At 28.8% G+C, this 26995-nt stretch overlaps 1 protein-coding gene across 1 annotated transcript; it reads left to right on the forward strand.

Moving 5' to 3' along the window:
- Positions 1–46: 46 nt before the first annotated feature.
- Positions 47–26733, forward strand: LOC143255161 (tropomodulin-like). The gene is made up of 10 exons (XM_076510403.1): positions 47–182; positions 3684–3810; positions 7483–7642; positions 9804–9935; positions 13148–13237; positions 14429–14559; positions 16886–16993; positions 19344–19487; positions 22195–22342; positions 25031–26733. The coding sequence occupies exons 2-10, from the start codon at positions 3691–3693 to the stop codon at positions 25054–25056; spliced, it is 1059 nt and encodes a 352-aa protein (XP_076366518.1). The 5' UTR covers positions 47–182; positions 3684–3690; the 3' UTR covers positions 25057–26733.
- The last annotated feature ends 262 nt before the right edge of the window (positions 26734–26995 follow it).

Here is a 26995-nt window from a genome sequence, read left to right on the forward strand (position 1 = left end):
TTTGAGAGTATTGTGATATGTGAATGTATGTATATATATGTATACGTATGTAAGCGATTGAGAAGTAGCGATCAATGACTGGGTGAATGAGGTGTGGTTAATGTAGGTGGCTGGAGAAGTAGAGTGGTCCTTGTGGTTATACTAAAATTTGGTCTTGCGATTCGTTAAGACAACAGACAGAGGTTAGAATATAGCTCATTTTACTTAAATTTGACTCTAATTTTTTATTTTGTAAAGTATTTAGTAGATAAAGCTAAATATTAACACAAGAACCAACAAATGCTTTTTAATTTTACGATGCTCCATACAGTCTATGTCGTTGTATTAGAATTATTATAGTCTGTGCTGTAGTAAGTAGGACACTACTACTAATATTTAGTGTACTAATATAACTATTTAGCACTACTCGTAATATTACTTTAAATATGCTGTCAGATTAAGATCACTTAACTTTATTCAAGGTGGGAGGACAACAAGAATTAAGTCATTAATTTAATCACTTTGTCAACATGATGCTACATAAGTAGTATAATAATTTTACAATAGTGTATGTATACTAGTTGTGAAAAACTGGGTTGGGAGGTGTGTATGTATGTATACACACACACACACACACACACACACACACACACACTGTATTATAAGTATCATCCTAATGATGAAATATAAAATGTGGTATGTACAATGTACCATTCCAAATAAAATGATTGTTTTGTAACATTTTGTTCCTTTGACAAGAACTAGACAATTTTTTTTAAAGTATGAAATAACAGGTGGAAGTTGTTAGAGTTTCATATAGTAAATGATTTTTGATGACTTTATTTGATAACTCTCATTTTAATTGCGTGGTATTTTTTCAGCTAAAAAAAATGCTCAAAATTCTGAAATTGGATATATATCATTTGGCTTCTTAGCTTGTTGTATATGTATGTACAAAGTAAAATCTTAAAAGCTGTGTTGTTTTTCTTGCATGTTTTATATGATTGGAAGAGGAAGATTTTCAAGAAAAACCCAGTATATTTTTTTCTGACATTCCCTGGATTAGAATTAATTTAAATATGTTCCCTACATCTGGTCAAAATGGTTTTAGAAAAGTATTTTGCTATTTTGACAAATTTTGGGATTCTGTGTTTTTAGATTACAGTACTCTGATACATGTTTTGAGTGATGTTCAGGAAGCCTTTAATATGTGCTTCATTGATAATTTATTACAAAAAAACTTAGTTAGTTAAAAATAAAGAAATTTTAAGCTTAAATAAATAGTTATATTAATTGTGTTTTGTTTCTTATCTCTGGATAATTATATTTGTTCTTTATTTTGGTTTCTTACCAGAAAAGTTTTTTTGTGTAGTTTTAGATGCATGCATGTGTGCTGCGCACACACACACACACACACACACACACACACACACACACACACACACACATATTTTGAAACTATTTAGTTTTCCAGCTGGTGACAATTGTTCAGGATTTTGTCTGTTTTGGGTGATGTGAGTAATAATTTAAACTTTCCTTACATAACATTCATTTAATTTTTCATTGGTTGATAGTTTGTGTTATCAACTGAGTTGGGTTTGTGATAGCTGACATTGTTCCCAACCATAATCCTTATATGATTACAGTATAAGGTTTCATACCTAATGTGTGCATGTATATTTTTATAAACACCATTTATTTTGTGTATTAAAGAAAAAAGGATGTTATCAAGAAATTTTAAGTAATGCTGTTTGAAAATTGTTGAAGATCAAGAATTTGTAACAGAAAATAATCTTTGTATGACCTTTTGTTAGTTTTTATAACAATAACATCATTGTTTTACAAGAGTACATTTATGACCCTTTACATTCAAGTATGCACATTTGTAAATAGCTGAATTGTAAGTTAATGACTTCACCTGAATCATTCTGGCATGAAGTTCAATGACATGTACATAGTATTTTTATTGTCATGCATTAGTAATATCCAAAATTTGGAATCAGTGTACTGTGATGTGTTTTTCAATTTGAAAGTAATTAATATTAGATATGTCTTAGTCCTCGTTTTAAATTAATTATGTACATAGATGTATTATATGTGTGTATGTGTATGCATGCATGTATGTATGAATCACTGAGTGCTTGCAGTGTAGGAAGTGTTGCATGGTTTCCAACAAGACATCCATATATTGTAAGTACATCATATTGACTCTAGGTTTAAGAAGGAGAGGGTTCATTTCCATTTAGATCCTTTGTGTTATATAAATTATTGCCAAGAAAGGGGAAAAATATTTTGTGTATTGTAAGTAATACAAACTTGTATCATAAGTGATAAAGAATTTTATACCTTGCATATCTATACCAATTAAATTTAAGTTTCCTTCAAGTGAAGAGAATTTTGCAAATAATAAAATATATAAGTTGGCTGTAACAAATCAAAAGTGACACTTCAGTACTAATACTTGTTTCATAAATTAACTGTATCTTATTAGTAATATCTTAAATCTGGATATTGATAAGTAACTTTATTGCATATTTTTGTATTTATTTTTCAGCTTGGTGTATACTGTATAAATGATATTAAATATGTATCATTAATTGAGTAAAGATACTAAAATATACAACAAAAATACTTCATAAATACACAGAATAGGGTAGGTATATAAATATTAAAATTTTTTAAAAAATAATTTAAATTGTACAAGATACATGTGATAATACTTACTTATGTTTTTCTACTAAGCCTAAATGAATAAATTGTGAAGTATGTTAAATGCTATGCTTTCACTGTATTGACCTGATAGTTCATATAATTAAATTACTTATTTATGATAAAGTCATGAGTACATTAAAATGAAACTTCATTCACTTTCTGAAAATACAGTAGAATATTGCAGAGAAAAAATCAATGAGGGAAAATATTAAAATAAATTTAAAGTAATATGCAAATTTAGATTGTACAACAGCTATCTGCTTGACATTTTGTATCAGAACTGTGGTATATATCTTAATGCACTGATTTGACATAGTTTTAAAATACATCAAGGCTTTACTTTAGATTATGTCATTGAGTAAGAGAAAGCAAATAAATTCATCAATATGGTTTGTATTTCAAAATACTTAAAGAAATAAAATTGTTTAATATGTAATGTATATTTTTTATGTATATTGATTCTATTACTATTTTTATTACTTTGTAAGAATTTTAAAAATGGTTTTAATAAAAATTGTACAATCAGAAATGAAAACATTTAACAAATTTTAATAATACTTATAATGTGAAAAAATTAAGTTATCTTAAGACTGTGAAACTGTTTACCTAATAATTGTAAAGAAATATCAGGAGCCATTTTAGTTTATTTGCTTATTAAGTGTGTGTGATATTGTTTAATTTACTTTGAATATATGCAGTCATTTTTGTGTGCTAAAATATGAAACAATACATTTATTAAAATTATGTAAAGTGTCTGTATGATGAAAACAAGCTATAATTTTAGAAGAACATTTTAGTTATCTCAGTATTTAATCCAAGTTATCCATTGCTCTAGAAGTAATTTTCCACTTTCACTTAAGTGAAAATTTAATATTACTTACAAATATTCATAATTCATATATGTTTTGCAAAGTAACAAATATATAACTAAAACCATGAATGACTTAAACACATGCAGAAAAGTACTTAGGCTATCTTTTGTGTTTTTACAGAGTTAAAATGACTACAAAGTTGTTTGGGAAAGACCTAAAAGATTATGATGATCTAGACATAGATGATCTTTTGGCCAAACTAACCCCTGAAGAACTAGAGCAACTGAGCAATGAAGTTGATCCTGATGTACGTTTTGTGTGGTCATTGGTATTTAACAACACAAGTTAACTATCATTTTAATTCATGGTGAATTTACAATTTAAGAATGTACTGTGAATATTTATTTCATGTCATGAATATATATTTTTTTTAAACTTTAAAGAACAATGAAAATATTAAGTTCATATGAAAAATGCAACATTTCTTGGATCTGCCCTTGTTATGTGATTTGAAATTAAGTTTTTTATATATATAATTGAATTAAGCTTTTAATTTTTACAAAAGATTATCCCTACTGGGTTGGGAATAGAACTAGCCTTTAACTGGAAATTATATTTTAAAGTATAAAACATGAATTTATCAGCTGCTATTTTTTGGTGTTTACATTATGCTTATATGCACAGCACTGATATTCTAGATTGCTTCAATTAGTAGCTGTGATTAATTATATAGTTGAATCCTATCCATATGGCTGGCCCATAGGAAGGTTCCAAAACATTGCTATAAATACAGTAATTCAAATAGCACATCTAAGCATGTGCTAATTGAAACAGAATAGACTTGTAACTTATTTTAGGTAAAGGCTTCAATTTAAAAAAAAAAAAAAATTGTCATCAAAATAATAGAATCTTGAACATCTTTTCTTTTTCTTATTTTAAGAACATATAACAAAAATACTAATTTTTTGCGTGTATTTATCATGGTACGAATGTCAGTTTTGTATGTTTTATCATTAAAAAAAAAAAAATCTGTCATCCTGAAAATAAGGTATCAGTGTCAAACATGGTGGAATATTAGAAGATGCAGCTTAAGTGTTTCTATGTGTGGTTAGTCATGCTGAACCACTGTAAATGTATTGCATCCATGTTTGGTATAAGGATAGATAATGTAAATGTTATTGTATGTGTAGATGTAAGATATGGTTACTAAACTTTTTATTTCAGTTCAATGGCAGTTCAAAAACTGTTGATATTGTAGTGGTTCTCTTTGTGTGTCTCTTCTATACATTAGAGGATCATGTAATTTTATACTTTCTACAACTTGTGTGACTATCCAATATATCTATCTTTGGCTTTGCTGACAGGTCAAGTGATATAAATTTGGTATTTTTACTTAAACATACAGACATTGGGCTGTAGTGCAAATATTTCATTGTATTGTGCCTCAGTTATATACAATTTATATAAAATCCGTGAAGTATACCCCGTAATCTTGTTTTTTGTATAGTTTGCTGAGATGTGTATAAACTTATCTTTAGATAAGAACTTTAGTAGAACTTAATTGTTTTTTCTCAGGAATTTTCAATGAACCTTTGCTTTTGTATGTTAAAGGATTAAAATATATTTTGCACACATTTTGAACTCAATGTATTGGTATTATCATGAAGATAAGAATGATAGCAGAATTGAAGTTGAAACCTCTAGTTATATTCTTAACCCTCATACACACGGTGGGGGTCAAAAATGGGCCCACTTGTGTTTAAGTTGTTATAGAAATATCAAAGGTGTGACTTTCGGGCCTAAAAATGTACCAAATTTAATCTATACTAATAACATACTATACTAATACGTTTAACATGTATTTTATACAAATGGGGTATTACACCCCTTGTCTAATGTTGAAATTCACATTTTCCACATTGGGGGTCATTTTTGACCCCCGTTTAAAAAAACTCAATTACATTTCTAGTAAACAATCAATTAATATTTGATATGAAATTTTGTGTTCTCGAGCATTCTAGAATATTCTTATCTACGTTGCATAGAGAGCCCTCAATCGATGATGAATCAGGAAAACCTGAAATAATATCATACTATAACTCCACCAAAGGAGGAGTCGATACACTAGACCAAATAGTTAGATTCTTTTCCACAAAATGAAAGGCCAGAAGGTGGCCAATGGCACTATTTTATAACATTCTTGATGCTGCCGCATACAATGCTTACCTTCTCTATAGCCAGCGCCACCCAGAATTCGCATCAAAATACCAAAAAAGAGTAAGACGTGAATTTCTGAAGTTGCTTACTGATGAATTACTGCCTGAAGAAGATACAAATGAAGTGATCCCTCCAAAAAGACAAAAAGTTGCTGAAGAGAACGTTAGGAAATGGTGTCAAATATGCGCACATGATTCAAGGAAAAAAACTTCTTCAAAGTGTATCAAATGTAGTAAAATGGCTTGCAATGACCATAAAGTTACCCAGAGTGTATGCATAAATTGTATAGAATAAATATTTTGTCCAAATATGTACTTTGCTTTTGTGAAAATAAATTTTTTAAATATTTTTGGTGGGGGTCAAAAATGACCCCCAGTGTGGGCAACGTAATTTTTTTGAGTGTGTGTACTAGGGTTAATGCAGAGAAATCACTAATTGTCTTTGGTACTAAACAAGGTAATAGAGCTTAAAGTACAAAAATATATTTATTAAAATTCTGTTAAATAAGATATCAATTTTTTGCTCATTTTTTTTTTTTTTATGGGATAAAATACAGTACTCATTAACATGTTGAGATTGGCTGATATACAGATATTATACACTAATGTTAGTTCTTTTGCTCTAGCTTACACCCCCTTGCACTGTGACTGGGACAAATACTTCCCATTGTCATTCACTGCACTTCAAGTATGCAAGTAAAATGAGTTAAAGTATTTATTGTCATCTCACCTAATGTTAATATATGGTTTCTTTCAATGATCTTCACTCAGCCCTTTGTTAACCAACAAGATACTTAAGTGGAACACGTACTTTTGCTGACCATATCTGCATTGCTTGAATGGCAAGTAGTTACCCAAATTACAATGTGAATATGCTTGATTCACTTGTATGGAAGATAGTAAAAGTGAGTGAGGTGGTGTTCAAATGTGTGATAAAGAGGCAATGAGATAAATACTAGCTCTCCATCTAGTGATGATACCCAAGATGATAAACCTGGACTCAGCAGAGGTAGGTGTAAACAGCTTTGACAATGGGGAAGCATATATCCCAGTTGCACTGCAATTAGGTTGGAGCATTGGAAATGTACATCCAATTCACAGTGAATGGGTTAAAATACTGTTTGCAGATATTTTAGTTAGTGCAAACTGAAACAAAAAGGAACATTTTTAATGTTAATGAATACAAGGTATTGGTATTTTAAATGAAATGAAAACTAAAACTGTTTATTCAAAATGATCGTGAACTAAAATGAAAATCTCAAAACGGCAACAGTAATTGGTAAGAATTTATTCACTGGGGAAGGTTTCAACCAATTTTCTCTCAAGAGCAAATGCTTTAAATTTTCTTATGGTATTGGAAAGACTAATAATGGTCAGTTTACTTATCATAAATGTCAGTACTGAGTAAACTTTTTGTCACATAAAATCACAATGGAGACTAATTACTATAAGTTATTTTTATAATTTATACTTGTTTACTTTGTATTTTATCTGTAAATTTAAAAAGGGTGGAATATATTAACTGGATATTTGTTTTTGATATTTTGAGTTTGTCATAAATGTGAAGCATAGTTAGTAAGTGATATTTCATATTTGTAAAACACGAATGTATTTTACTTGATTGTTAATAGCATTGATATATTTTTATCTTCGAGCTCATGCTCAGTTTTTATTTAATTTTTCTAATGTTTTATTCACATCTAGGACTGCAGTTTATTCTTTACTTCCTTATTATTTTAAAATAACTTGTTTTCCTTATGTAGGACTCTCTTCTACCTCCTAGCCAGCGATGCAAAGACCAAACAACTAAAGCTCCTACAGGACCATTAAATAGAAGAAAGCTGTTAGAATATTTAGAAACACGAGCCAAAGAGCAGGAAGATTGGCCAGAACATAAACCTTTTGAGGCTGGTATAAAACGAGGTAAAATATTTCCTTTTAGCAATAATTCAAGATTTTCTCCATCAAAAATGAAACAGACTGGATTCATCATTAAAAAAAACAAAACAAATGAATTTTGTATTAAAATATCAATCATTAGTCCTCTGAAAATATAAATAATTCCTTAAGTTTCAAACTTTAAATATTTCTTTTGGATTGTACTTTAACTTGACCAAGAAAATGTGAAATAACTTGTTTCATTATTTTTTTGTGTAGACGTAAAAGTATCTCATATAAAACCTTTGGTTTTTATGCTATTTTTACGAGTGAAAATTTTCTGCACGTTTTTACATATTGTTAAAATAAATAATAGTTTAGTGACATGAATGATTATTTTTTTTGAGTATTTATTTATCACATTTTTTTTTTAAAATAAAATGCCAGTAATGTAGAAGAATGCCTTTACTAATAGATTAATCTGTAGAACTGTTTAAGTGTTCAAAAACATGCACCTCTTCACAGAACGGATAGCTAATGCCTCATCTAGTTACTGGAAAGGTTTTGCTCGTGAGGAAAGTCTTTTGAAAACATTTCTGCTTTTACAAAGTTTACTGCAATGATCATAGTAATTTTATGTGTTTAGAAAGAAATTGAAATGAGCCTATCCATTGTTGCAGATAATTAAATATACTTGTGTATCTACTTGTAAGGAGTATAATGAATTTTCATCAGTTGGATGCCATTGGTGTTAACATTTTTGGTCATGATGCAATAGGATGGTAACACTGTGTATACCAAAACTCATTTTTCCCTTGGAACTGCATTGCTTTGGCATTTTATTTTCAGTTTAGAATTTTAACTTTTCATTGACATTTAGTATGTTATCTTTGCTTTCAGAAAGATACAAATTAAAAAAAAAATTTCTTTTTGGAGATTTTTGATATAAATCATCATTTTCTTGTATTAATTTGGTATTTTGTTAATCTTTTTTGTTGTGAACATCTTTTAATGTGCATGTCTCAAGATTTTTAGTAAGATGCATTCAAAATTTGAAATACTTTTTGTTCATTGTATACTGATAAGTATAGCATATAAATGTATCTAGTAATCCATATTTTTAATAGTATTTAAGTGAATTTCCCCTATTGTAAGAATTGTAACATTCTCTCTTCAACCATCTACTCATTCCAAATTAATTTTACCTCTCCTCCAAGCAATATGAAATTTTACACAAATTGCTCATTATGATGTTATCATTACTTGGGTGAAGTATAATTTTTAGTCTTCAATATTATTTGGCTACAGAACCATCGGATCCCTTTTGTCGTGCCCATGTTTCACGTTTTCTCCTTTTTAAAAGTTGCTAAAGTTCTGATGCTTAGTGTCGTACATAACCAATAGATAGCAGAGATACTATATTACATTGTTTTCTATGCAATTAATTGTCAATTTCACTTTCAATTTAGACTTTATTTCCACAGGAATACATCAACTAGCTTAGATGAATTTGTAATGGCTCTTGCATAGTTTTAATTGTTGTGTTGTTGTCAGCTTTTAGCATGTTTTCTTCTGTCTTGTGTAGTTTCTTATGTAATTCACACAAAATGGACCTTTTTACCTGTAATTTCTTGAAATGATCACTGGAAATCTCTGGAATATCATTTCTGCACAGGTGAAGGAATCTGTTTATTAATAGTTCAAGTCAGTTGTTATCAGATCATAAAAAGGTAGACATGAAAGGCTCTGTTAACAAAACTGGTGAAAGGGAATGAAAATCAATTAGAAACAAAAAATATGAATAATTATAATTTTAGGGTATGACAATTCTGTAACAAATATAAACTTGTGCTTTGAGATTAAGTGCAATGTTTGCAAGACATTTTCTTAGATGCTGTGCAAAAATTAACATTTTAAATACTTTTATTTTCACCTTCCTGAGTAAATTACTTTAAATAAATGTTCAGAAATAAGTGTCAATTCTAAAGATTTTTTATGGAAAATTTGTAGAAGTAAAGTTACTGTTATTTTTCTTAAATTTTGGCATTTGATTATACAGATAAGCACTCAACACATGAAAGGTACGTTGTAGACTGAAAAGGTTGAGACATGTAAAATTGATTCATAAAATTACTGAGACAGCAAATATTATCTTAATTTTTATTAACTTTATATGCTTTGTTTATTGTTTTCATTTAAACTACAGGTAAAGTATGGATTCCAAAGGAGAGGCCTAGCGACCAAGAGGAAGATGAAATTGAAGTTGAACTTGACCTTGATCTTGACTATGAACAGGCTCTTGCAGGAGCATCAGAGGCTGAACTAGTTGACTTGGCTGGTAAACACATTTTGTTAACATACAGTTCTACTTGACCCAGCATGGTCAGCTGGTTAAGGCACTCGACTCGTAATTTGAGGGTCACTGGTTCAACTCTCCATCACACCAAACATGCTTGCCCTTTCAGCCGTGGGGGAATTATAAAGTGTCGATCAATCCCACTGTTCATTGGTAAAAAGGTAGCCTGTGAGTTGGAGGTGGGTGGTGATGACTAGCTGCCTTTCCTCTAGTCTTGCACTGCTAAATTATGGATGGTTGGTGCAGATAGCCTTTGTGTAGCTTTGCACGAAATTCATAAACAAACACACAAGCCTACTTGGTAAAGAGATGTTATTAACAGTGGTCTTGAATTTTGTAAACAATAAGTGATTAGATATACTTAATGTTATACAATAGTATCGGGCTACTGCATATGAACTGTCAGATTTTTATGTTCAAATTTGAAACTTGCATTTTAGTGGCTGAAAGAGAAGCATTTTAAGTTTGTCAGAATAATATAGTATTGACTGTTTCATTTCAAGTTCAATTTATTTGTCTTATTTCAGAAACTAAATCATATTTATACTGATTTTTGCCACCATGGGTAAAATTGATATGATTTTCTTGTATGAGTTCAGGCTTGGTCACTGTGTGGCAACAGCAGCTTGTAATATCAGTCAAGCATTTGGTGATGGCACAGCTAGTGAACACTAATCACAGTGCTGGTTTAGATTTTACTCTGGTGAAACAAGCCTTGGAAATGAGTCTCGGGTCTGCCCTCAGAGAGCCATTAATGAGGAAGAATTGAAGACCTTGGTTGAATTGGATACTGCCAAACTGTCAGAGAACTTGCCAACAAACTTAATGTTCAATACTTAACTGATTCTTGACATCTTGAAGTAACTGGTAAGGTGAGAAAGCTTGATAAATGGGTATCTCATGAATTGACTTAAAACCATCAAATAGGACAAGTTAGAATTTGTTCCTTACTCGCAACAAAAACAACCTGTTTCTTCATGGAATTGTCACTTGTGATGAAAAGTGGATTCTTTATGACAATCAACAATGATCCAGAATATGGCTTCTCTAAGAAGCACCAAAACCAGCTCTTCACTCTAAGAAGCTTATGGTCAGTGTTTGGTGGGTATCAGCATGTGTGATCCTTTATTCATTCTTAAACCCAGGAGAAACAATCATAGCAGAGAAACATTGTTATGAACTTATGCACCAAAGTTGTCATCCAGCATTAGTCATTTGCAGTGGATCCATACTGCTTCATGAAAATGCTTGACCTCGTGTCTTACATTTTACTGTTCAAAAACTAAAACTTTGGTATGAAACTTTACCTCATCCACCATATTTGCCCAATCTTTCCCTTTCAGATTATCACTTTTTAAACATTTGGACATTTTATTAAAATAAAAAAACGTTTTCAAACCAAAGGTCAATTGAAAATGCCTTTTGAGAACTTCATCACATCAAAGGATGTCCAGTTCTTTAAAGATAGTATTTATAAAGTTAAAACTTATTGGCAGAAGTGTATTGAGTCTAAAGGAGTTATTTTGATTAACTAAATTAAACAACAAAAAGATGTACTTGTTTCACATTTTCCTTTAAAAAATCTGACATTTTATATGCAACAGCCTGATATTTAATATTTTTATGGCTTTAACCTGTTTCAGCTTATGACTTTAAATTTGATACTTTTGTATTCGCTTTCATAAAAAAACACTCAGAAATGACAATATCTAAAATACAGGTACTTCATGTATAAAATATAAGCATAGAACATTTTTTATTTTCAGTAAGATGCCACTGATAAACTAAACTAAAAATTTTAAATTAATTTAAAAAACAAACAAACAAGGTACATGACATAAATATGTCATTATGTGACAAGTTTGTAACCATTGTTTTGGACCTTGCTGGCCTGGTGGTTAGTGTTATCAACTTGCAATTTGCAAGTTGAAGATTTTAGTCCATGTCACACTGAGCATATTTATACTTTAAACTGTGGAGGTATTATAATATGGCAATCAATCCATATTTTCATTGGTAAGTGTAGCTTAAGAGTTGGCAGTTGATGATGTTGGCTAGCTACTTTCCTTCCAGTATATTACTACTCAAATAAGGAAAGCTAGTGCAGGTAGAGCTCATGTAGCTTTGCATGAAATTCAAAAATAAATCAAACCATAGATCTGAAATATAGGTTTCAAAAAGCCTACAGGGTCTTGATCTCTTGAAAATGAGGGTGTTTCTTTAATAATGGGTCTGGAAAAGTGCTTGAAAATAATTATTCTAAACTAATCATTTTGTGATATTTATCAGTGAATTTCCTGATAAAATCATAAACCTGATTGTGAATGGTTGTTCAGGAAATATAACTTTCTACCAGCACTTTCTGTTAGAGTAACATCTACAAAAGGTATCTTGACCTTTATCATATTGTATATTGTACTTAAATGTACCTTTTGTAGTCCATTTATAAATTATGTTCAGTTGTTTAAAAAAACAAAATACTAATGCCTAAGCTTGCCCTGTGTTGAAGTCCAAGGTAAGATTCCATAATTTCAAATTACAAGTTAAATTGTTTGTAAAGCTAAGAGGAACTGTCAAAATTAATTTCATTAATAAAAAAACAGGACTTAATAAAGTTAGTTTATAAATTAGCATTCCAAGTCACATACAAAAGTAGTCTTTATATAACTATATTATTTCAATATGTGCAATCATACAGAGGCTTTGTGGGTATACACTAGAAGTTTAGAAATTTACAGTTCTTGTTAGGAAAGAAAGACCTCTAAAGCAAACACATTGTAAACTAAAAATAATGACATATTTTAGATAATTTAGTCATGTTTAGCTTTAAGTTTGGAAACTTTAAAATAAAATAAAATGTACAATGAGTTGCATTTCACAATTTCTAATACCCATATCTTCACAAATTTACTTTTTTTTTTTTTTGAAGTGTTTTAAGTCTGAAATAAGTAACAAACATCTAAACATAATGTAGTTTATTGTACTAACTTTAAACAAAAAATCAAATCAAATCACAAGATATGTAAAGACTTGTAAGTAAAAAAAACTTAAATAAACACTAATTATTATTCATTATTATAAGAGTATTTTGTTTATGTAATTTTTATGAAGTGAATGTTTGTGGACACTTAATGATTTTAAAACATAAATCCACATTTAAATTGACTTTTGGAAATAATTTTTTTTTCTTTCAGCAATTTTGGGTCTCCATAGCATGATGAACCAAGATCAGTACCATGCTTCTATTTTGAACAAAGGCCAGAAGATAGGTGATAAGTTTGAAAGTCAGTGCATATTTTGTCTCATTCTTCAGGTTCATTATGTTTAAATTGAATTTGAACCATGTAGTATTTATTATGTAGGTGCAGTGTAATGCAGATCAGTAATTTAATTTATTCAGCTCAGGTTATGATAGATTTAAATGATTAATATATATAATTGTTTCAATTTTTATGTTAAGAAATGGGAAATTTTTGGAGGTGCAATGTATGAAAACTTTAATTTGTGTATTTTAATAAATATTTGTATATTTAACATGTACATATGTAATTATTTAAGTTTTATTTTTGTATAACAGTAGGATTCTATTCACTTGATTGAAAGTTATTTAAATACTTTGAAAAGTGAGTTCCCATCCTTTCAATTTTTGCTGTTTAAATAGTTTGTGATGTTCGTTATTCCTTAACAATGGTTTTATTGAAGAACACTACTCTCGTCCTTTAAGGTAAACTAAGATTTGTTGAAAAAGGAAAGTTGACTACTTTAACAAGCCTACAGTGTTGGAATACCAACATACCAAATTTGAAGGTAAATGAATGAAGAAACATTGAAGAAACTTGTTTTGAAGTTAAACAGTGAAGAGTTGAGTAAGGAAGGGAAATCCATCAAGAAACCTGAGATCTGTATAATTGAAGACACTGTTTATATTTGGTTTTAGCAAAGGGGGAGTTTATTAAACCTGTTTTGTTATTTTGTATGAAGTGATTTTGAGTATAATAAAAACAAAACAAATGGTTATCCAAGTTTCAAACTAGCATTTGTTTTCTAAAGTAATTTTAAAATTTGTTCATCTTACTATCTTATTGAGAATGTAAAATTATAACTGAAAATTGTGTCCATTTTTCGTATGAAAAGTAAATACTGCTTAGTGATCTTAATAGTGTGGTATTGACAGTTAATTCATACACCTTTTTGTGAATACATATTACACTACAGTACTGAATAACAGTCTGTTATTAATAATAATAATAATTACCTGATATTCATTATTAACTTGTAGAGGAAATGTGTAGAAAAACCACTACTGATCCTATGAAGGCTGAGTAAATTTTTGAGACAAAATCTAACAATTTACTTTAGAAGTCAAAAGTAGTAGCGTAAGAGTTCTTATAAGAAGAGTAGAAGTTTAGTGTGTTAAATTTGTCTATTGTTTTACAAATGAAAAAAAGTTATAGCAAGCTTCTTGACTATTTCAGGTCTTGTACATGCTACTCAACCAAAATGTTTAGGTCTCGAACCAGATAATGACACTAATGTAGACAAAACTTTGGATCAGGTTGTAAAGAATGACTCATCACTCAGAAAACTTAATTGGAACAACATTAAAGTTAGTATGATTGAATAAATAAGTTTTAAAATGATAATCATAGTAATCATAATTTAAAAGTTTTTACCCCTGAATTATTGTTATGTAAGTTAAGGATTAAATATGATAATTTTGTATTAATAATGCTTTCAGAATTCTGTATGGGTGTTGATTATTGCAGTTGACTTGTAGATTGATGTAATTACTTGTATTGGTTCTAACCTGAAGCTATTTTGCTAAGCAGTACTATCTAAAGGATAGCCAATCATGCTTAAGTAGCTAGATTGTATAATATGAGTGTATATGTTCCATGTCTTTATAATATCTGAGATGTTAGCCAGCAGAGGTTGAAATGCCAATATAATAAAAATGACAAATGTATAAATGTATAATGTTCATACATTTAAGCTATTTAGACTAAACATTTGTTTTTCAGTTAATTTCTAGTAATTCTAGAAAGAGAAGCATAATTTATATTTATTTCCTAATTTTTATGGTGTTCAGAGATCAGTCAGATCTACCAAACACAGATTCCAATTCAATAGTGAAAATAACAAAGTGTAAAGTTTTTTTTTCTTTATTTGGATGTTATAAAGATTTCTAATGTAAATTTTCTGATACAAATACTTTTATGAAATTTGAAAATGAAAAGAACTCTGTATGTTGGATAGTTAACATACTAAAATAAAAACATTTTGTGAAAATCTGTACTTAAAAAAAATATCTTAATATTTAATTCAAAAACCTGATATTTTGTGTTTGAAAGCATTGTAATGTTTACCAGCAACCTGCAAAATTTTGTAAATATGTGCATATGTTATCAAACATCAGTGTATAATTCCTCTTGTGAATACTTTCGTGGTTACAATCCGATTGTGTTTCACCTAATACCTGATGGAAGGGTAAATAGATATTTGGTTTCATCAAAAAGAATTTGGAAATGTAATTATCAGGTCATTCCATAAGTAATGTTTGTAATACTAAGATTTAAAAGGAGAAAGAGAACTCTGGTAACAACTTTAACCAATTATGTATCTTCCATCACTTTCAATAACAGTCTGCCAAAGTCTCAAGATTTTCAATACCATACTTATATATATATATAAAAAAAAAGGTGGTTTTGAGACAAAGGTACAAAGGTTATTTTTAACTCATCCATAGAAGTAAACTGTTTTACATTCAGATGATGTTACAAGACTCAGATGACGTGCAGATAGTAATCTGAAGGGGCAAGATCAGGAGAGTAAGTGGGATGGGAAAGTTTCTCCCAGCCAAACTTTTCAGTTTTTCTGGAAGTAATCCTAGCAGTGTGAAGATGTGCATTGTCATGGTAGAAAACAACTCCTTTCTGATTCATCAAAGCTAGTCTCTCTCTCTTTTTTTTTTTTTTTGAGTGCATTGTTCAGTTGATCCAGTGGCTGACAGTATCTCTCAGCAGTGATTGTCTGGTTTGATTGTAACAACTCAGTGTATTACACCACCTTTATCCTACCAAACACTAAACAAAACCTTCCTAGGGTGCAGGTTTACTTTTGGCTGTGGTGTAGCTAATTTTCCTGCACTAACACACTGTTGGCAGCACTATACATTTTGATGGAGTACACATTTCTCATCTCCAGTCACTAGGCAGTTTGCTTGAAGATCACAAGAGTGAAGAGATGTGCATATGTTTACTCATTCTCTCAGATTATCAGCTGACAATTGCTGATACTAAGTAAACTTATATATTATACAAAGTTGTTGAAAATGTTGATGAACAGTGGAAGGAGATGAATTGAGTTTCTGGGCTAATTCTTCAACAGTTACAGCACAATTCTCCTCGAGTGCTGTTAGAAGCAGGTCATAAGCAAACTCAACAGGACATCCAGTACGAGCTGCATCTGTTAAACTGCAGTTACCAGTTATAAACTTATTGAACCATCTTTGACACTTATTCATATTGAGAATGCCATTGCTGTATATCTCTTGAATGCTTTGCATAGATTCTGTTGCACTTTTCCCATTTATGAACTTGTAAAACATAACATGCCTTATGTGCTCCTGACACTTGACACTTCCAAGATAATTGGAACTTCTACAATAAATAAAACAAAACCTAGTAAGGAAACAAAATGGCTTACTCTTAATGTCATCAAGTCATCCCATATAACTTGTGATGTTAAGAATAACTTCATTTAGCCAAGAAATATGCATTTAAACTTATCCTATCCCAAAAAACGACATTACTTATGGGATGACCTGATAAATTGTTTCCCTGTTACTTCTTTGAGTGAAATGTTTACTTTTAATTTTATTAATAGCTTAAATCATTGTATATGTTTTTCTATGACTGAATTTACTCGTACAGAATATTTCAAAAGAAAAATTCAAGAGACTATTTGAAGGACTGAAAACCAACACAAATTTAGAAGAATTAAGTTTGGCTAACACAGACCTTACAGATGGTCCTGTAGAGGTATGTTAACTTTTTCTGTTGGGATTGTTTGGATATTTTTAGGTTAAAATGCTATGGTATTGTTAAAAATATTTAACTTGTATAAAGAAGAATCTTAAGTATAACAACATATTTTCAACTCTTACCAAATATACAGACTTACACTCATACAAATGTCTAATACCAAATTTTACTGAAAATTAATCATTTAAAAAGTAAATGCAGAGGATTTGAACAGAAAAAAGTGAAAAAAACTAAGTTGCTTTAATATACATATAAAAATGGCTGGTATGGGTAGAAAAAGCTTTATGTAGAGGAGCAAATAACTTTTCGACCTTCTTCAGTCATCGTCAGGTTCACAAAGAAAGAAAGAGGTAACTGACCACGTGTTTTAAGGGGGTTGTGTAATTCAGTGTAGGAATGTAGAGGGCGTACTTAGATGTTTGATTATATATATTAATATGGATATAAAGGTGTTCCTTTGTATTGGTTTATTTTGGGCTTAAGTTGTTGTATAAGTAAGGCTTCTTTAATTTTGCATTTGTTTGTTTGTTTCATTTAGTATTTGGGTGTTAATTTGGGTATATGGGTTCATACCAAATTTATCCAAAAACCAGCCAGTAGGAGAATGGAAACCAGATTCAAAGAACAGTCACCTTCACCCATTTTTGAACACTGCAAATCAAATGAACACAACATAACCATAAAATACACCCATTTACTAAATGAAACAAAAAATAAACAAATGCAAAATTAAAGATGCCTTATTTATACAACAACTTAAGCCCAAAATAAACCAATACAAAGGAACACCCTTATATCCATATTAATAAATATTATCGAACATCTAAGTGCACCCTCTACATTCCTACACTCAATTACACAACTCCCTTCAAACATATGGTCAGCTATTGGTCAGTTGCCTCCTTTCTTTCTTTGTGAACCTGGCAATGACTGAAGGTCAAAACGTTGTTTGCTCCTCTACATGAAGCTTTCTCTACTCATACCAGCTGTTTTTACACATATTTTTCTCTACAAGTGGGTTTTCTCATCATCACAGGTTCCTTTAAGTCTCTTTTTTGTTATTTATATTTGAGTTAATTCTTTTTTACCAAGTCAGTTACACTTCAGTTACCAAGTATTATTTAGTTAGTCTGTTAAGCAGATTCTGGATTCTTTTGTTGATGTTTAGTTTTTATGTTACTGAGTTTTCATTGAAGTTTGGTATTCAGTTTTGAATTTCTCATTTAGAAAGTAAACTACTTTTATCTAATTACTGTTTGTCTTTATAAAAGATCTATTGACTTAAACACCTGTGGTTGTTTTATGCTCATTTGTATCAGTTTTCTCATTGTTTTTAAAATAAAATTTGAAATCTTTATCTTGTAGTATGATTTTTTAAAATGCTTTTTATAAATTTATCTATTACTTCATCTTTATGTTTTTAGTTTTTTCTCAATCAAAATTTTTGGCTGCTGATGACTTTAAATGGTATACCCTGTTGCACTGTTTTTTGTTTATTTTGGTGGTATTTCAGGCTTCATTATAAAATCATTTTGCTGTTTCAAGCTTTCTTAAATTTCAAATCTATTTGTTGTAGTTGTTTTTATTGCGAGGATTTTTCACAGCAGAAGACAGATGTTTGTTTCTGAAAGTAACTTTGATTCAGTTTGCCTTTATGTTCTATGCAAAATTTTATTTCCTAGTTTTTAAAATCGATAACAGGCCTGCATCTAAACTTTCTGCTTTGTATTCTTCAGATTTTCTCTTTTTAAAATGCGTTATGTGGAATAAAAGTAATTTTCTTCATCAGTCATTTTTATCATTATTTTTATTCCTGACCAACTTTATTGTAACCTTTAATTTCATCTTAGTTTAAGTCATAACTAATTAGAATAGTTATAGTAAAGATCTTGCTTTTTTACTTTCTTGTAAGATAATGTTTAAGTTAAATGACAAATTATAACTGATTGCAAAATAATGTTTACATTAAATCACAAGTTATAACTGAAAGTTTTTTTCTCTTTCAGTTTTGAATCTGATCTAATTGTGTGGATGCTTGTATTCTGTACTCTGTTTGTTTATGTAATACTTGTATGTTGATAAAGAGCCTTTATCAGTGTATCAAAAAATGTTTTTGCCTTTCATAAGGTATTTGTTTCGTAATGGTTTGGATCACTTGAACTTGTAAAATAAAATTTATTAGTTCAGTGTTGTAGTGTCATTGGAAAGTTTGTTATATATGAATATTACGTTCAGTTTTTATTGTTTTACACAGTATTAAAAAAAAACACCTTAACTGGAAAAGATGGCATATATCTCATGTAAAAAATGTATTACTAGAAAATAGTTTTTTTTTCGATTACTACAGATTCTCATTCAAGCCCTTGAACAGAACAAGACCTTGAAATCTCTTAATGTTGAGTCCAACTATCTGACACCACGAACGATTTGTGATCTAGTCAAAGCTCTATTGCCCACCCAAAGTATTCTGGAGCTGAGAACAGTTAATCAGGTACATATACAGCAGTTAACTGGTTATAGTATTAAGAATATCTGTTTTTAATAAAAAATGAAATAGTAATTAAATTATACCCATGTGGTGATATGACTTAATCAAATTGTTAGTGTAAGTATAATATTTATCCTTGTTAAAATTAGTAACAGAACACTTTTCAGAGAAACCTTAACTAGTAATATTCAGTGAATAAATGGTGACACACTGTTTTCAGTTTTGTGTGTTCTATGGACATATCCATATTTAGTTTACTGCTTCTTTTTCCATTTGTTTATTCATTCATAATTTTAAGAACGAGTGGTTTTGTTTGTATGACTAAAGGTTCATGGAATCGCCCTTTCTTTCACAGGCTGTGAGATGTAGTTAGGCTACAAAAAATATATTAAAACATGCATATTGTAGACATTGTTACTTTAAATCCATTATTACAGCATGATCTCTGTTTATTTGTATAACTATTTTTGAAAAGTGAACTGTACAGCTTGTTTTATCTGCACACATAGATTGTATTTAAAGAATTGCTTTTAGGTTTTTTGTTTTTTTTTCTCTTTAGTTTAGTTCTGGCTTATCGTTACAGTAAGTGGAGATTTGAGCCTCTCCACTTTTCATTATTTTGAACTCCCAAGTTTGTAATTAAAACATACATTAAAGTTTTGTTGATTGACAGATATCTTGCTTTGATAATATTACAACTATTCTTCATTCTGAAAATGTTGTTTTTTTTATATACACTTTTAGAAGTTTTTGTATTACCTTAAGGATTTCAAAAGTTAGAAAAATTACACATATTGTAAAAGTGTATATTTCCATGTGGAATTAAATTGTTCTTTGAACCCAATACTTAGCTATGTTTAGAATATTATTTTTCAAAATTTGATCAAAATTCTGTGTTTCAGTCTAGTTATCCATTGTCTTGGAAAAGACCGTATTAAAGTAAGATTTTTAAACATATCTGTTTTTTATGTTCACTTATTAGGTAACAAAGTTTGTTTTTTAACATAAATTCAGAAATACTACTGTTTATGATTTAACTAGAATCATAAATATAATCTTAACTAAATTGTTTTGTTTCAAATTTTACTGATTTTTTTTTATATATAGTTTTTTACATACAAAACATTAGGTTTAGAACCTTAACTTAATGAGTAAAGTTAAACCAAACCTATTAATGTAAAACTATTTGATTAAAAAAAAGTACTATTTAAAATGTTGAAGTTTCTAGCTTTAATATAACCATTTTAACAGAGTTAGTATCACAACCTTTCATTTTATAAAATTAGACTGTTTATAATCAATGTTTCAAAATGTGGTATAAAAACGTAGGTAGCATAAATATTTGAATTATAAACTAAGTTTTGGTTTATTAATTTCAATAGGTTATGTTCAAATTCTCGGTTTTTCTTTCATTATAAAGGGGCTTTTGATTGTTCAATGAATGAAAAATACATATTATATAGATGTTGATAAGCCAGAATATAAAACTTATCTTTTTCTTTCTTTATTAAGATATCGTTAGTTGTTAAATCAACATATGGCCTTTTTTTTCCCTTTGTATTATAAGAAATGTCAATTTTCTCATACATTGCTATTGGACATATTTTTATTAAACAAAGAGAAGATTGTTGTATAGTAGTCATAGCTGATATTTTGTGAGAGGAGAATTTGTATTAGATTAAAGATGTTGCTCTAAGCAGTAATGTAATTTAACCTAGTTATAGGTTAATTAGTCTAAGTTGTATAGTGTGGAGTATCTTATTTGAGTGCCTGATGTGTTTTTGTGTTCTAAAATTCATACTTGAAAGTTACAAAACATATTTTAAACCACACTGCAGGAAAAATAGGCTTACTGGATCACACAGCTAAGTGCAAAAGGTCTCGTATCTAGTGTAAGATTAAGTCTCGTGCTTTTTGTACATGTTTTATTTATTGTTATTATTTGTTTAATGGAAGTAACCAAAGTTTAAAAATTTGAAACTTATCGGATTATAAAACCTAAATGAATAAAAAAAATTGCATAGAAAAAAAACTTATGATCTTTACTTATGTGATGTAAAATGATGGTTTATTTGCCCTAAACTCTTGCCATGTTATGTACTTCTTTGTTATGCTAGTTAAACATGGTTTAGGAAAAAGTGAAATGGTAAAACTAATGGAAAGGAGTCATGAAAAGTTAAAAGGCTTGAATCTGTTAGAATAAATAATTCTAATTTTCTATTAGAGAAAGCACTGAATTTAGTAGAAAAGATATTTTTCAATATTTTATTTCACTGTAGATTGATTTCACTACGGTTAATGTTAGAATAGAGAAAGTACAAAGTTTTACCAAAAAATGTTTTGATATTCATTTAAGAGGTTCTAGGGTATATACAAGTGAAGTATGAAAACGTAACGTGAAAATTAACTTTATTCACGTGTAAATGATACGTCACTCTACTGAGTCAGTAAAGGCATCATAAATTCACTGACACATCTTTAGTAAAAATACTTTATTAAAAAATCAGATTACAAAATAAAAGCTTGCCAGGTTTGTGAAGTTACACTTTAAGTTAAAAGCTATGTAGTTTTGTGATTTAACTGGTACATAGGAGGTTAATCAGTATTTGACTCGTTGGCATAGGGTTGAAGAGCTATTCATAATTATTAAAACTCAAAGATTGTTGCAAATTTTTAATCCTATTTTTTGCAACTTGTATTCTTATTTCAGAGCCCACAGGTTCTTGGCACAAAGATTGAAATGGAAATAGCAAAATTGGTGGAACAAAATGATACTTTATTAAGGCTTGGAATATTCTTTGAGACTGCTGATGCTCGAATTCATGTCACTGCTAAGCTGCAAAAAAACAGTGATGCCAGTAAGTATAAATATTTTTTTTACATTACAAAAAGTACTGATAGTACAAATTTGTTTTTTGTTTTTTTTAACATAAAGAAATTGCAAGGGAATACTTTTACAGAATTTGATCAATTTTGTTGGAAATATTTTAGAAGAATTTGATAATTAAAAAAAAAAAATTAAACAAATGTGAAGTATTCAAATACTTAATCATTTTAGACTAATGTAGTAGTTCTTAAATTTTAGTCACCCAATCTCTCTTGTTGTTGTTTTTTGTAACTGTTTTTGCTTTGAAAACAAAAAAATTCTGGTATATGAGACATTACATTCCAAAATATTTAAATGTTTTTTATTCCATAAATCATTTTGTATGTATTTTAATAAAATTCAGGCATGACTAGTGAAACCAAGGGGTCTGTAGACCCCAGTTTGTGAAATGCTGGACTAATCTATTACTGAATAACAAAACACTGTTGGTGTTTAGAGGTATTATTTGTATAAATCTGAAATTAAATATTTCTTATAGATATTTTAATCTCAATCTATTTCTTTAGATGTTTTTAAAAATACTTTTTAATTAACCCTTTCATGATGGGTCAAAAATCATTCATCGTGTTTGTTGACTTGCATTCAAAACTTTGGATGTTGGATGTAGCACTGTTTAAAATCAGATGTTTGTGATGTCAAAATATGAAACCTGCAGTTTTGTAAAAATTAGGAACTCAAATTAATAATATTATCAATCAAGAATATAAAATAAGAACCTTGTATCTTTTTTATTTTGCTGAGATACAGCTTATGTACTGAATCAAATACAGTGGCTCCATTCACTTCTTTTATTTTGGAAATGGTCCCTCATGTACACTTGCTTCAATATATGATGAGAATAACTGATCAACAGCTTAGAATGTCCAAGTGATTTTCATCCATTTTAATCTGTGAAAAGGCTATCACATTCTTTTAAGTTAAGATTTCAAGGAGGTAGATTGTGTCTATAGTCTGTCTACTCGATGTTTCATATTTTTTAAATCTAAATAAATCTTAGTTACTAAGCTTAATAAACTATAGTGGAATTTTAGTGTCTATCAATGCAGTTATTTAGTAGTTTTTTAGTTATTCAACTGTATATATACCAGACTTGAAATAAAATTTTATTTGGTATCCTCCACATGTGAAATTTTAAGTTTTAGTAACCCACGTCCAGTAACAACTGAGTACAAAAGTCATAGCAAGAAGAGAACTGTTTTCTTTACTTCTTGATTTATTGTTCTATATTTTAAGAAAGATAAGTTTAGTTTATTTCTAAACAATGCTCATTTAAATATAGTATCTGAAATGTGATTGTATATTACAAAATACTAGTTTACTAAAACAGTGAAGACTGGGAAGATGAAATGTCAATTTTTATATTGCTGAATATGTAATGTGATTGCATATGCACAGAGTTGGTGCAAATTATGTAATGTTAGGAAGGCATGACTGGAAAGTCAGTATGCTAAAATATATAGCATTAGGATACTTAAGCTGCGTAGACTGAACATTTGTATTTTGATGTTAAAATATGTAGTTATTCTAGCATGAAAAAAGCATAATTTATATTTATTTTGTAATTCTTTGTGATGGTTTATGAGGTGGGTCAATCGACAGACCCCCGCATACTAACAACATATAAAGTTTTACTGAAAACTAACTTTTGAAATGTATTTAGGATGTTTTAGAAATTATGTAAATAATATTTAAAGTTTTTGGGATGAATAGTTTTTTAATCATAACATGAAATCACTTTGACTAGTAATGAAACAGACTATTTTCATAAACAATCTTTAGTAAAAATGTTACATTAAAAGAAATAATTTTTTGTATACAAGACACTTAACCTTTACTAGAAGTATATCAAATTTTGTGAAGATGCACATGGTATTATCAAAAGTTAGTGCAAATATTTAACAAAGATTTCAAGGTTGTATATATATATTTAAAAAAAAAAAAAAATTATTACTGCCATACAGATGCACCAAATGAAATTGTATTCCTGCAATTAAACAAATACTGTGATGATTAAATACTTTTGTAAAAAAGAATAATAATTGGTGATGCACAGTTTAAAATATTTTAATAAAATTTTATCATGGTTATATTCATTATATTAATCTTCTAAAGATGATCAGTAACTATTTAGACTGCAAAGTAATACAAAAAAATACCATTGAGGAACTATTTGTTTGTATTAAAAAAAAATAAAAAAAAAATAAAAAAATTGGTTAAATTATATCATAAGAATGATAACTGCATAATATTGGTCACACTATCTGGAATAGTTATCTCAAATAGAGATTGCTGTAGTTTATATAGAAGATTCAGATGGGAAGCAATTTGATGGTGATGTGTGCCAAACAATGAAAGTTACACTTACAATTTTGCCATTTAGAAGAAATAACTATTGTTATTAGTTAATGTATTATTAACAGTGTTTCAGATTCTTTTAAAATTATATTAATCTTTTTTATATAAATAAATGTACATTTTTAATAAAGAATATTTGGTAACAATATTTTCTTTATTTTTCAATGAAAGCATTAATAAAGCTTCTAAGATTTACTAGTTCATTAAATGGAAATACTTCAGTGGATTAAGAATGGGGAATAAATATGTTGCATTCTTGGATTTTTAAATTTGTTTTAGTAATGAAAAATGTTTTTTCTTTTAGTTCGAATAAAGCGAGTTGGAGCTTAGTGAAGTTTTCTGCCTTGATGCTTAGAAGAACTGATAGCAAGTGACAACACCATATTAATCCAAAACACATACATCATTGATTGTAACTGGTGTATCTGTGGGTTTCATTTGACCAAATAATGTAATAGGTTTCCCAAATTCCTTATGTTCTTAAGTCTTTTGGTTTTTCTAATATTTATTAGATTTAAACCAACAAACTTTTTATATATATATATATATTTTTTTTTTTTCACTTGTTACAGTTCCATGATACATCTCTGTATGTTAGAAATGTGGCTAGTAATACATGATTATGAAAGCTAGGACATTACCTGCTGTATGTAATCTATTTTGAATTATATTTTTTACCATGCATCTGTTACTTTTAAGAGTTAAATATTTTTTTCATATAAATTAAAGTTAATAAATAAAAGTAAATATCCATGTTCAGTTAAAAATCACTATCAGCAGTTAATAAGATGAATAAGTTTAAAACATGCTTTGGTAAGAATTAACAAATACTTGTACATGATATTTGACTTTGGGTTTTTAAAGGTAAATTTTAAGTACAGGATTGGAAATCATAAGCCTAAAAGCTAGGAATTAACAGTAAGATATTAAAGAATTAACATAGTGTATTGCAAGTATATAATCCATCATTAAAAAAGAGCATTGAGAAAAAATTATTGAAACTGAAAAAAACCATTTAATTTGTATAGTATATTTCTAGTACTCTGAATATTAGTTTGAAATTTAATCAATTTTGTTTTTTGAGAAATATTAAGTTTTTCAACTATAGTAATATTTGTTTCTGAGAAAAACAAAAATAGAATTCTGTAGTCTCATGTAGAATTTAACTTGTTAAAATAAAAGTAAATGCATACACACTATTTTCTTTTTCAGTTGTGTTTTAAGTTATTTTCACAACTTAAGCACTGATATAGCAAATTCTAGGTCTTGTAAAATTAACTTGTGTATAGTAGTTCCCCAGTAATACTTGACTGTTGTTTTTAGGTTGAAGTTTGCTAAGAGGTCATTGTAAAATTAACCCAAAAAAAGGAAACCTTAGTCAAGCATTTTCAAAATGTTAGTCCTTCTCCACTAAGCACTTGGGTGTTTCTAGTGATTGTATGCATGTCTTTTTCTGAAGTTATAATGGTCAAAAATGCTGTTATACATGTTTAAAACTAAATATGGTAGTTTGACTTGTACAGAAATCTATACAGAAAAATACCAGCATCACATGTCTTCTTTAATGTTGATCTAAGAAAATGAGGTAAATAAATAAATTGATCATTTGCTTAAAAGCTTGAACAACTTTTAATTCAGTTTAAATATTGGGAATTTCTCTATCATGTATTTGCACTTGTTTTCTAAACTGAAATTTGTTTTAAAGAATCATTTTAAAGTATTACTGGAATATTTCATAAATCATGCGACTTGAATTCATAACTTGAAACATGAAATACCACATGTTAAGTGTTGGTGTATGGTTATATTGATGAAATTAGTAACATTCCTTACAAAGCACCAAATGAAATATTTCCATTTTATTTTATCTGTATTCCGATATAGTTTTTATTTTACTTTTAATATTTTGTGTTATTGTATTGTAGTTTGTGTAGTTATGTTATCTTTGTCAGAGGATATATTTGAAAAATAAAACCAGTGAGTATAATAAAATCTTTTGTTTTTTCATACTGTTGTTTAAATTCTTGCTTATTTGTTCTGCTTTATAAAAATATTAGAATTATATAGAATTTAAAAGGTAACAAACAACGAATATTTTTTATTGATTTTCTTTCAAGATTTTACTGTAATATATTTACTAGTTGCATTATGGTTTGGAATGAAGGCCACCATTTGAAATTATTATGAAATAAATATACAGAAACAGAACTTAATGACTGTGTGGAAGTATTTTGGTTTCATAGTTATGGCTAGGTTTCTTCTAAATAAA

Source organism: Tachypleus tridentatus, chromosome 7, assembly GCF_004210375.1.
Source record: "Tachypleus tridentatus isolate NWPU-2018 chromosome 7, ASM421037v1, whole genome shotgun sequence".
In the NCBI taxonomy this organism is placed as follows: Eukaryota; Metazoa; Arthropoda; class Merostomata; order Xiphosura; family Limulidae; genus Tachypleus; species Tachypleus tridentatus.

Coding starts and splice junctions, on each gene's coding strand:
- LOC143255161 (XM_076510403.1), top strand. CDS start 3,691: ATGACTACAAAGTTGTTTGGGAAAGACCTAAAAGATTATGATGATCTA. Junction 14,560..16,885: donor TTAATTGGAACAACATTAAA/GTTAGTATGATT, acceptor TTACTCGTACAG/AATATTTCAAAAGAAAAATT. Junction 16,994..19,343: donor TTACAGATGGTCCTGTAGAG/GTATGTTAACTT, acceptor CGATTACTACAG/ATTCTCATTCAAGCCCTTGA.